This window comes from Vollenhovia emeryi, unplaced genomic scaffold (genome assembly GCF_000949405.1).
Source record: "Vollenhovia emeryi isolate VEMERY1.0 unplaced genomic scaffold, V.emery_V1.0 DF939235.1, whole genome shotgun sequence".
NCBI classification, from domain to species: Eukaryota; Metazoa; Arthropoda; class Insecta; order Hymenoptera; family Formicidae; genus Vollenhovia; species Vollenhovia emeryi.
In genome coordinates, this window is record NW_011967131.1 from 29448 (window position 1) to 42909 (window position 13462).

Consider the following 13462-nt stretch of genomic DNA (forward strand, 5'->3'; position numbering starts at 1 on the left):
GCCTTAAATTCATTGTTATAAACACTTGATGACCTATCTAGAGTATCTCCGAAACTATTCGAGTCCGACCCTTATATATATATATGAAATGACTCGGGAAGACATCCCCAACAACATATTTAAAAATGAAGCAAATCGGAGAGGAGGCCCCTTTTATGCATAATTACCAAAATAAGTATTATTTGATACAGAATTTTAGGAAACACGGATAGCTAGATAATAATACATATAAAGTGAACGTGCGCATTTAAATTTAATATTCGTGAGGATACGTCTTATTTAATCATATTTGGTCAATTTTATCATTGTAACAATCACGATAATAAAAATTTCACTGCAGACTCCAGAGTAATAATATTCACTTGTCAGTCAATATATTGATAATTGTTGTGTACCGAGGAAGTGGTTGGATAGGATTTCAGACAGCTTCGAATTACGTTGCAGCGCTTTTGCGATTATCATATGGCGCTTGTACGCGTTTATATGATAAATACTGCTCAGTGATTAATTGAATTCATAGATTATTTATTTACGAATGGACGCAGCGAATTTCAATTATAATTCAATCCGTGTGTAAATTTGCATCATAAAATATGATCATTCCTATGTAGATCTAAGAATCGAAATAAATATTAAATCGCATAAAATATTTTTGCAATTTAAAGAATGATGTTTACTACTCGTGTTACTATTATAGATACAACATTGTTACAAAACGTATAGATAGAGATAAATGCGAATAATTCAGAGGGAACTTACTTTAAAGTCAGTCTTATCGATCAAGCAAGATCTTTCAGCATTGTTATCTAGTATTCTTTGAAAATATTTAAATATTTAAAAGACTTGTATGCGAATTGTTAAGTGTTCGACTTTCTCAAGTCGTGACAACAATGTGTATGTACATTCTTAGGACACCTTTCTCATTTAAATTTTAGTGAACCTTCCTGTTCCATTAGTATATATTTGTCGAAGAATATATGACTGTCTCGCTATATATCAATAATGCACAGATGTTATCGATTTTGCAGAAAAAAAAATATTAGCGATTACAATGGCATTAAAAATATTCAATATCACTTTTATTGCGTAAGTGATCTGCTCTGTTACATATTGCAAATGTATATATGAACATTTTTCTGTACGTGACACTGATAAATGATTTATAACTATGACTCATTGTTAATAAAAATAATGAGGGCATCTGTCAATGTAACTTTTCCGTATTCATGGTTATTCATGAATCATAAATTACTGCCAAGCTATTTTAGTCATATTACATTTCCTTATCACGATTAAAGTCACTTTAAATAAAATAATTTTTGTTTGATTAAAAAGAGATAATTTGATAAAAGAATTATACTTTCACAAAATCTTTTTCACAATAATAATGATATTTAAAGCTATCATCTACGGTACAATAAGCATGTTAGAAAGCAGAAACTGAATATTTTGAACAAATCACATTATTTGTGAACAAATGATTTAGAGGAGAATAATATATTTACTCGACAAAATTATAAAAATTAATAAAAATGATTATATCTAATATTTTTGCCTATTGCAATCTTAATAAATTTATTTACATAACTAAGTCGAATTGATCTATAGTGTATCTGAATTTTTTTCTTAGAATGATCCCTTGAATACTTTTTAGTAATTGTTGGTTTCTTTGCAAAATTGCACATTACTGCCTTAATTATTACACGTTGCATAAAAATGTACTTTTTATTTCACTGAATTTAGCATTAACAACAATAAGAACAATTTAAAGTAAGGACCTGGTAATTGCTTAAAGTTGAAAATACATTTGATTAAATCTTGAGTAAATTTTGGTTAAGTTGCAATTAAATTTGATTTTATGATATTATGTTACCTCAGAAACAAAATAATTATGAAAAACATCATTTAAAAATTAATCCAGCCTTCAGACCCCATACAGCACCAAAGCTTTCAGAAACATTTCAGAAACATTACAACATTGCAATGTTTTCTGAAATGTTTCTGAAAGCTTTGGTGCTGTATGGGACTGCTTAATTTTGCTGCACAAACTCGTAAAAAGAGAAGACTAAGGATCGATTACCAATCGCTATCAAGCTCTCTTTTGGTTTACCCTCAAAGAAGCGCGTCGGGTACACGAGTGCAATGAAAGAATTATACGAAGAGCGCTTCACACAGACATTGTGTGAGATCCAAAATAACTTGGCAGTTACGAAAATGCAGATATATTATTTGAATAGTTTGTTGTATGTTTTAGTTGAGGTTGTTGGCGCTATTTTCATTATCAGCATTGGAACGCTCAGATTCTTATGCGAGTTCTATTTTTATTTTTGTTCCGCAAAAGTCATGTATCATAATAAACAAAGTAAAAGTTCAAAATGTCTTCTCGGACCCCTGCCTTTATCTTAACTCTTGCGTGAACTCGTTGACACAGAGAATTTTTATCTTCTCTTTTGCGCATCATAATGAAATTATCAATTTCGTATTTTTAATTTTGAACACTGATGTAAAATATAACATGTAGCTAATGTCAACGTCAACGTTTTTTTATTTTTTTCAAGTTTTCTAGTAATAGTGGATTAAAAATTTTTAACTGTTCAAAGAAAAAGTCCCAATTTGACTATACAAATTATTTGTTATAACAATACGTAAAACAAGACTGACGTGACTAACGATTAATTAGAAAAGATGTCGTTCTCAGTCGTGGCTGGATTTTATTGTTAGTAGCTTAATAATATTTCTGTGCATCTTTTTTAACTCATTTGTTAGTAAACCGCGAGCCGATTATTTGTCGGTTTTAAAATAACTTTTTATTGGAACAGTAAATCCACGTACTTTAAACTGATAATCGATTTAACTTTTGATAGTAATATGCATCCATTTAAATCACTGTAAAGAATTTGTGAAAAATATTGTGAAAAATATCACTTCAGTCAGGGTTTGCAACTCTGCACCTCTTTTTAATCTATGACGGGTATCTTTAGCAATCACTAAGGTACTTTAATCAATTCTTCGGTTTCGATATTGGCGCGGAGATAACAGTACATTTATAATGGTCGCAATAAAAATTACGTATGGTTTCTTTTTCAGGTGAGAAATGGTACTTCCGAAGGAAGTTGTTAACGCCGTCCTTCCACAGCGGCCTCCTCGAAGTTTATTTGAAGACTGTAAAAGAAGAGACAAGCGTACTAATTTCTTGTCTCGAGAAAATACCGAACACGTGGGTTGACATGGTTCCTTACGCGAAACGCGTCGCCCTCGATATTATATGCGGTGAGTTCAAGAAATGCTATACCGTTTTAATGTAAACAATTGCACGTAAGAGGCGCTACATACATCTTTCGGTGTAACACTGAGAGATGAACTTTATTAAGTGTAGCTTTGCAATGATGCTAATAATAATTATTTATTGCTCTAGTTCCGTGATTGCATTAAAATAATTTTAAGATTGTTCTAATTAACACGAACGCATCAATCGATTTATTTAATAAACGATTATTTTGTAATAAGTCACATCGTTTTCTGCATCAGTAGATTTTATTAAAAGGTTCCGTTAAATTATAACTGTATGGGCTAAGAGAACTGTGTATTGACTTTTGACGTTATACAGAGAGATTAAAAAATTCCGACGATTCGATCATCAGTTAATGAGTCTCTCTCATTATTCTTAACGACTTGCGATAACATCGAGATCCGCGTGATCCGCGAGCTACGCTAAATCGGGGCCTTCTCTTCCAATCCAGCCCGACGATAACGACGCTTCTATCCGACTTCGTATTGCTAAGACGACGTGGCGACGACTGTCGTTTTCTCATTTCTTCCGGCAATCTTGATTTATTTTTCCGTTTGAATTTTCTTCGTACGCATATCGAATCACGGCCAATCTCCGACGTCAAGCTGAATCAATTTGCGTAATTAGCCGCCTTATTATAATCCGCAATTAAATTTTCAAAAATCGAAGGAAGTCCCGAGAGGCACATGATACTTCTTTAAATGATTGATAGGAATGGAAATTTATTTTATTTGGCACGAATTTATCTGATACATTCTTATCACATGAATAATGTTTAGAAAACAATGATACATTTACAGAACAAAGATACGAGATAATACCAATGAAGGGGATTGATATAAATGATGAGTCAAATGATTTCCGCATGGCTTTCAACTGCTCCGATTAAAATATTGAAATACTTTAAGATTTATTCGTGAACCAAGATGTCTATAGAAATATTTTTATTCCTTTTCTCACTATCATTATCGCATTAATCACATTTCACACGTTTATGAATAATAAAAATACATTGTTATTAACATCAGTAAAATTTTACTGTAAAGAGTCTTGAAATAATTTCTTCGATTCCAATTTATCGTTCTCTGAATCAAGTAATTTTGCCTTAACACGAGAATAGTCCATTGGCTCTGATAAACTACAGGTTCTCAGATAGCACGATTGACGTATCTGCTTCTTACGTCTCGGTAACTTGCAATACCAATCCTTTCGCGGCTGCGATAGCTCAATTATCCGCTGCGTAGCTGCGCCATTTGCAACGAGCGACACACGATGCAAAATCGATATTTTGTTGTTCACATTTACACTGCTCAAAAGAAATATGGCATAGAAAAATTTTATGCAAAAATTGGTCAACTTTGACTGACGGTAACTCCGTGAAAAATCATCGTAAAATTATGTTTTTTTTTTATTGTAATTAAAGCTTGAAATCTCTACTTTAAGATGCTATAGTTCGATTTTAGGTGTGATGCATTCCTACCATTGTAACACCTTAAATGTGAGGGCATGTTTGTTATATTGAAAATTACAAAGTTTGACGGAGTGCATGGACTTGCTACATTTTTTTTTCGGGGATACTGTTTGCAGGAACATAAAGTACGAACCTTCCTCTTCAATTTAGAAAAAAAAGAAGTCGCTGCCATTTTTTTCCGCAAGGATACGGTACTTTAAAATAACCCTTGCATTATTGGCATATACCAGGTTGCCGGTCGGATTTTGCACATCATATGGCCCTGAAAAGAGCCATTTGTGTGTGTGTGTATGTGTGTGTGTGTAGAATGACTCATTTTTGGGGTGCTTGATTAAAGTGAGTCCTCTTGCCTCTCACTTGTGTGTGTGTGTTTAATTTTGAAAAACGCGTGTTTCCTCCGCATTGTTGAATTACTGCTTGCAGCCGATTCCTCATGTTAATGCAAGCCCTAATTTCTTCCTGTGGAACGACATTCCCACATTCCACAGGAATTAGGGCTTGCATTAACATGAGGAATCGGCTGCAAGCAGTAATTCAACAATGCGGAGGAAACACGCATTTTTCAAATTTAAACACACACACACACACACATACACACACACAAACGGCTCTTTTCAGGGCCATATGATGTGCAAAATCCGACCGGCAACCTGGTATATGCCAATAATGCAAGGGCTACTTTAAAGCACCGTATCCTTGCGAAAAAAATGGCAGCGACTTCTTTTTTTCCTAAATTGAAGAGGAAGGTTCGTACTTTATGTTCCTGCAAACAGTATCCCCCCAAAAAAATGTAGCAAGTCCATGCACTCCGTCAAACTTTGTAATTTTCAATATAACAAACATGCCCTCACATTTAAGGTGTTACAGTGGTAGGAATGCATCACACCTAAAATCGAACTATAGTATCTTAAAGTAGAGATTTCAAGCTTTAATTTAAAAAAAAGAACATAATTTTACGATGATTTTTCACGAAGTTACCGTCAGTCAAAGTTGACCAATTTTTGCATAAAATTTTTCTATGCCATATTTCTTTTGAGCAGTGTATATACTTCAATTAGTAATCTACGCGAAATGTATTATACAATTTTTAGATTTGATGTATTTTCAATTTCGTTATTTTAGAATCTTTGTAATAGTTATTTTCTGTACGAAGGTTTATTTAAATCGAATAGAAATCGCGATATTGACAGACTAAAAAATGACCAAACTTATCTAAATAAGTCATCACTAACAAATTACTAACCGATTGCTTTAAGTGCGTTTGGTGAGACAAAACTAATGAGTTTCGGTGCTGAATCGTGGATAACTTTTGGACATCTAAGCTCGATTACGTGAGACGTTGATTTTGGTACTTTACTTTTCAGAAATTTTCCCTCTTGAACTTCTGTTATGTGAGATCGAGGTTGGGCTAGTTGCGTTGTCCGCTCTGTTATCTCGTAAAGCAACGCAGACATCTTTACCTAAAGAAATTTAATGATTTTTAATATTTATCGATTAATCAATTTAAACAGTGCAGTATATGAATTATTATAAAAATTGTAGTTCCAATGCATTACATATTATACCTAAACCAGTTGTCTTTGATATGCATTATAATAAATGTATGAAAAAATTAGATATAAACTGAATATACAGAATATATTTAAAATACAAAAAAATATGTAACATAAATACTTTTTGTATCTTAACTTAACACGGAAATGTAAGAATTTTTTGAACATTTGTTTGTAATCTAAAAATACGCACTGAAAACGAAAATATCTTTTAATTAGAAATTACTATTTGGACTTTTATGTATTCCTTCCGCTATTTCTTTCACGATTTTAAGTATATGAAGTAAAATATTACAAAAATGTAAATAGCTATGCTAGCGTGTTTCTTTGGTACAAGATTTGATTAAGAAGAGTCCTGTACTTTAGTTAAATCTGGCGGATCATTAGATTTGTAACTTCTTCGTGGAGTAGACAGTCGTGAGATCGACGACATAGAAATAACTTTCTTCTGCGTGGACTTTGAAATAGTAGTTTTAAAAATTGGAGAACTTTTATTATCATCTGTACCGTCAATACGCGATCTCGATTCCTCGCTAAGCGAATGAGTATTGTCTTTGTCAGTATTTTTCTTGAACATTTGCTCTGTTTTGATAAACAAATCCTTATCGAGCAGATTAAGCCTCGGTTTTGCGAAGTTATTTGAATCCTGGTTAAACGCAATTAAATCTGCCATTTATTTACAGTTGTAAGACGATACTCGCGAAAACAAATATTTATAACATATAGCCTTTTACGTATTGATAACTTTTGTCCTTTTGGTTGGTCTGACTTACTTAATACTCGGAATTTTGGAATGGAAGAAAATAAATGTATGTATGCACAATCGATTATCGCTCATCGACTGTTTACTGGTCACAAATGTTTCGACCGAGCGTTGTTAAAATAAATACATTTAGGTAGTTGTATCGTGTACACTGTATAATATTAGTAAAAAGTAATGATTACTGCATACGTTGTAATTATAGTCACAACGGAGCATGTTCTTTTGTGAGCGATAAAAATCAGGTAGAAAAGTAGACAGGGTATTATGGCCATACGGATGAGATGCCCATGAGCTGTAATTTCTCCAATAATTGCTAATTAGTGTATCTTTTTTAGTTATTCTGAAAGATAATCGATATTTACAGTGGTTTATGTGCATTTACTATTCGAAAATGTTTTCTTTATTATTTACAATATATTAGGCCTTTTAAATATAATATGTATGGCAAACTGTCCTGTAATACTATGGCCATCTTTTCCCTACAAGTCAGGTAAAATGGCCAATGCGTACATTGTGATATTTTGATAATATAAAATTTATGTTAAGTATTTTTGTATTAGTTTTGATAGTATTACGTACTTTAAGCTTCAATGAAGCAGTATAGCAAGCACAATTAAAAAAATAACAAAAATTAATGTATATTTTTTACACAAAAAAAACTATGGTCATCATACTCGAGTGTACCCTACTCTATGGATTCTCAGTCTTTACCCCTATTTAATTAAGACAGAAACACAGACTTTTGCATAATACATAACGCATAATGCATAAGGGAGCAAACCAATTAAATGCTTTCTTTTTCATCCCCACTGTGGAAATAAATAATTTGCGAAGTGTTAATTATTATTAATTTTTAATGCAATTTAGAACATGTATTGTTTTAATTTCGTATTATTAAATGTCACCATACGCTTGTATATAATTATTTATCCGTAATTGTGTATTTAACGCTGTATATGTTAATACAATTAAATGTTTAATTGCAAATTTTATCATTTGCATTACGTATCAAAGATTGGAATATTGCATTATACATATATTATAAAATTTCTTTACGTAAACTTTATTTTAATAATTTTATTTTATTTTACTAATTTTATTGCAGATACTGCGATGGGCTACAAACTTAATGCGCAAAGAAATTTCGAGAATAAATACGTTGAAGCTGTTAACAAGTAAGTTTACGATTCTTCCGAAATTGCACTCATTTTTTATAATTTTACCGAAATTTTATATAATATGTTGAGATTTTCTTGCAAAAGAAAATTTTAACAAATAAATATCCAGTTTATTCAATGATAAGCTTATTGTTAGTCGTAAAGAATATTGTCTAGAACTCACAAATGCTTAACTGACTTGGTAGATAGGGATAGGTAGGGCTCTGATCTTTTGGGCCTTAGCAGAATGGTTAATTTATACAATAATTTCAAGAATATTTATACAATATTTAGAAAATATTTATGTTTTTATTCTCATACACAAAATATACTCCAGTATTACCAATTAGTCTAACAATGAGATATGCTTTTCATATACAGGGTGAGTCATTTTAATCAAGGCACGCAAATATCTCTTCGGGGAAGGGGGCTAGCAAAAATGACCCAGGCAAAAGTTGTTGGGTTTCGAGGGGGACATAAGATAGTACCATTGATTTAATCTTGAATAATTATTTGAAGGTCACGTGAAGATCACCTTCAAATTTTTTTAATGGAACCCCCTATTGTTCATTATGCTATGTTCATATCTTATTTTACTAATTAATATGAACAACTTTTGTCTGAAACATTTTTGATTTGCTTAAAATCTTTTCGTTTATTTCAATCCATTCCTGCCCAAGATAATACTCATATAAAACGAGTCACCCTGTATATACCAAACTTTATTTAAGAAATATCCGTTTCTAATTTGTAGAATTGCATCTATCATGCAGATGCGTTTCACAAATGTATGGGTATCATCAGATACAATCTTCAAATTGACCAAGACAGGTAAAGAGCATGACCATTCCATTCGCGTCATCCACGAATTTGTCAATAAGGTAATAATCCCAAATTAAATAAATCCGGATAGTTAAAACCTTCTAGCTATCTCCAACAGCTTCCAATCTCACGAGAAGTCTCATTGCAGAGTAATATCATTGCTAAAATAACAAACTAAGATTAACGCAAGTGCAATCCCACTTGTAATCTCATTATTATTTTATTTATAGATCAAAATCAATCACAAATCTATTTTTCAATTAATTGTTTCAATTTCAAATGTGTTTGAAAAAGTTTAAGACTATGCAAAATTTTTATTAAAATTACAAACTATAAAAGAAAGTCAGAGATATAAGATGACATTTTTTTTGTCATAACAATGATACAACCATAGAACAATTAGACCGATATCTCTTTTTTCTTATACAAATGTGCTGTCCAAATTTGATAGAACTAGATCTATTGCTTTAGATCCACAGCTTAAACTACATCTAATTTGCAGGTAATCGCAGAAAGAAAGGCCGAATGGAAACAGAAATGCGATGATAACTTCAACAAATCGTCGAAGAAGAAAAGAGCCCTCCTGGATTTGTTATTGGAGATATCGCATAACGGTACCATTCTTTCGGATGAGGACATTCGCGAAGAAGTAAATACTTTTATGTACGCTGGACATGACACGATGGCCACTAGTATATCCTGGACTCTTTATGTGCTAGGACGACATCCTGAATATCAAGTATATCCTTTATTATATTGTTTTAGTTATATTTTACAATTGAATGTAATATTTTTGACAATTATTAAGAAGATTTTTGCATTTTCCATATATTAGATGCATTTCTTAAATTGTAAAATTAAGTCGAAGAAAACAGATAAAAAAACATTTAAAATTAATTAGATTTTTTGGACACCTTTAACATAAATTTAACTTCACCCTTTCCTTGTTTTTTCTTCAGGAAAAAATTCTGGACGAATACAATAACGTGCTGGGAACAGATGAGATTACATTGGAGAATATAAATAAATTAACATGGTTGGAAGCCTGCATCAAAGAACAGTGGAGACTCTACCCAGTAGTCCCACTTATAGCAAGACAAATTTATAAGCCGATTGAGATACGTAAGTACCTCTCTTGCTACATTTTGAAAGCGTCATTCTGTCTTTGTTGCGCATTGAAGAAAGATAGAATAATGCTTTCTAATTGCAAATATGAGTGCAGAATCCATCTCTAGTAAAGCAAATGTATTCCTGAGATAAAACATCACATGTCTCGAGTGCTCATTCCCATTGCTCCATTCTCGTTTCCATAAATCATACACAAACCGCATAGCATATTTGAATACATCCCAGGCATTGTACACCTTTTTACTCAAGGCTCAGTGACACAAAGATTAATGTTACTTACATTTGTTATTGTAGTCACTTACAATGATAATTATCAGTTACTAACTAATACATTCTCTGTGAATACACAACAGAGATAACTAACTGAGGAACCTCGCAGAGGTCCAAACCAAGTATATCACGTATTCGTACAATACCTCTGACCCATTAATATTTCAATCCATGTCTTAGGAACACAGCTTAATTGACATGATATATATGCCTACAAAGAAGCGCCCAAAACCATCTTCCCCTTCCTTTTGCCGATTTACAAATATATCATAGATTAATCAACATTAGTAGTCACTCACAATGATAATTATCAGTTACTAACTAATGCATTCTCTGTGAATACACAACAGAGATAACCAACTGAGGAACCTCACAGAGGTCCAAACCAAGTATGTCACGTGTCCGTACAATACCTCTGACCCATTAATATTTCAATCCATGTCTTAGGAACACAGCTTAATTGACATGGTATATATGCCTACAAAGAAGCGCCCAAAACCATCTTCCCCTTCCTTTTGCCGATTTACAAATATATCATAGATTAATGAACATTAGTAGAGCACTATATTTCACCAAATAACTGTCAAATAATAATCTTTAAAATGTATGCACAACTGTTGCTATATCGCACAAAATAAGGAAAAATATCTTATACAAATTATAATTATTTTTAGTGGGCAATCAAATTCCACCGGGTTCAACAGTTCTTATCAACTCCTATTTGCTGCATCGCGACGCCCGTTACTTCCCTGAACCTCATATTTATTACCCAGAGCGATTCTTATCTGATAGCTGCAAGTTTCCCCCGTATGCCTTCATCCCCTTCAGCGCTGGATCACGCAACTGCATTGGCTGGAAGTTTGCCACTCTGGTTATTAAAGTGATCATCTTGTCCATTTTGAAATCCTTCCGCGTGGAAGCTATGGATAGAGAGGACGAATTACGTTTTATATCCGAACTGGTACTGGTAAATCCAAATGGACTTCGTCTTAAATTCACACCACGCTGACATTAAAGTGTAATCTTTGTCCACACTACTAAAAGTGGAAAAAGATTACACTTTAATGTGTGTGTGTGTTACAATAGGAATAAGAATGTCTTGGACACACAACAGAGAGGTTGGAGTCATTAAATATGGCGGAAGTAATAAATCACGAGGTTCTTATCCCTAGTGTGACACACACACACACGCGCGCGCGCGCGCGCGCACACACACACACACACACACACATACAAAATACCATTTTATATGTATATTATCTATGTAATTATATCCATAAATTGTTAATTAACTTACTTAAGTATATGTATATTCTCATTTCCCGATAAGCCGAAGATCTGGTGATACACTTCAGCTTTCCAAATATTTGCAAAATCTCTCACTTTCCTGAAGAGAAAAAACACATTTTTGAGATGTTATACTGTGATTCTGCAAATATATGGAAAACTGAAGTTTATCATCAGATCCCCAGTTTATCAAGACATGGGGAGGTGCAACAATTAACTTAATTTCGGAATAATCTTCTGGAGAGTATATTAACCTAGAGAATAACTATCATAACTTTAGATTTCTAAATATAAATATGCACATATTTGTACAATATATTCACACACCCACCACTAAACTCCATTAAAAAATAGTTAAATTTTAATCACATGTAAAACAAGGAGAAAGGAAATAGAATGAAAAAGAGAAATCAACATCTTTAAAAAGTAGTTAAATTTCAATCACATGTAAAAAAAGAAGAAAGGAAATATATAGAATAGAAAAAAGAAACATTACTTTTTAAAGATGTTTGTTTCTCTTTTTTATTCTATTCCCTTTCTCTTTTTTTACGTGTAATTGAAATAATGTGATGTAACAAAAGTTAATATTCATTAAAATTTGTTAATCACATTACTTTTTAAAAGAAACATTACTTTTTAAAGATGTTTGTTTTTCTTTTTTATTCTATTTCCTTTCTCCTTTTTTACATGTAATTGAAATTTAACTACTTTTTAAAGTTGTTGATTTCTCTTTTTCATTCTATTTCCTTTCTCCTTGTTTTACATGTGATTAAAATTTAACTATTTTTTAATGGAGTTTAGTGGTGGGTGTGTGAATACATATATTATACAAATATGTGCATATTTATATTCATAAATTTAAAGTTAAGATACTTATTCTCTAAGTTGATATACTCTCCAGAAGATTATTCCGAAATCAAATTAAATGTTGACCTCCCCATGTCTTGATAAACCGGAGGTCAGATGGTAAACTTCAGATTTCCATATGAAATAATGTCATGTAACAAATTTTAATTTTAATATTAATTAAAATTTGTTACATCACATTATTTCAATCACATGTAAAAAAAGAAGAAAATTTAATAAAAAAAAAGAGAAACAAACATCTTTAAATAGTAATGTTTCTCTTTTCTATTCTATTTTCTTTCTCCTTTTTTTACATGTGATTGAAATTTAACTACTTTTTAAAGATGTTGATTTCTCTTTTTCATTCTATTTCCTTTCTCCTTTTTTTACATGGGATTAAAAATTATCTACTTTTTAAAGATGTTTCTTTCTATTTTTCATTCTATTTCCTTTCTCCTTTTTTTTACATGTGATTGAAATAATGTGATGTATCAAATTTTTATATAATTATAACGTGTCTTTATACAAGCATGTGCGTGTGTGTGGTAGGTGTATGCCCAGCAAACACAAAGTAACAGTTATTATAACTGTTACTTTGTGTTTGCTGGGTGGGTATCTTATACAAATATGTGCATATTTATATTTATATATCTAAAGTTAAGATACTTATTTTCTAGGTTGATATATTTTCCAGAAGATTGTTACCAAATCAAGTTAATTATTATACCTGTACCTCCCCCATGGTCTTGATGTTGCCGTGGGATGTGGTCACAGGAGGTGACGTGTTGCATGTACGAAAGTACAAGAATGATATAACTGGACAGAGGACTTACTTGCAGAGATCCGACTCTGCTTCTCTGCATGGCAGCCGAGCGC

The 13462-nt window shown here is 32.0% G+C and overlaps 1 protein-coding gene and 1 long non-coding RNA gene across 3 annotated transcripts in view; one reads left to right on the forward strand and one right to left on the reverse strand.

The window, feature by feature from the left end:
* LOC105560228 (cytochrome P450 4c3-like) overlaps nt 1–11693 on the forward strand; it is a 21971-nt gene extending 10278 nt beyond the window's left edge. Inside the window, exons 3-8 of the mRNA XM_012009149.1 lie at nt 3088–3270; nt 8182–8251; nt 8988–9114; nt 9558–9794; nt 10015–10177; nt 11128–11693. Of these exons, the coding sequence (XP_011864539.1) occupies nt 3088–3270; nt 8182–8251; nt 8988–9114; nt 9558–9794; nt 10015–10177; nt 11128–11462 (1115 nt within the window). The 3' untranslated portion in view covers nt 11463–11693. The remainder of the gene's footprint in view (nt 1–3087; nt 3271–8181; nt 8252–8987; nt 9115–9557; nt 9795–10014; nt 10178–11127) is intronic.
* Nucleotides 11290–13462, reverse strand: part of LOC105560227 — a 4841-nt gene continuing 2668 nt past the window's right edge. Inside the window, exons 2-4 of one of the 2 annotated variants that reach the window (XR_001008807.1) lie at nt 13314–13418; nt 11751–11840; nt 11290–11373 (exon numbers count right to left, since the gene is read on the reverse strand). This is a non-coding gene — a long non-coding RNA (uncharacterized LOC105560227). Of the gene's footprint in view, nt 11374–11750; nt 11841–13313; nt 13457–13462 lie in introns of those variants that run through there. The other variant, XR_001008806.1, reaches the window with a different exon arrangement.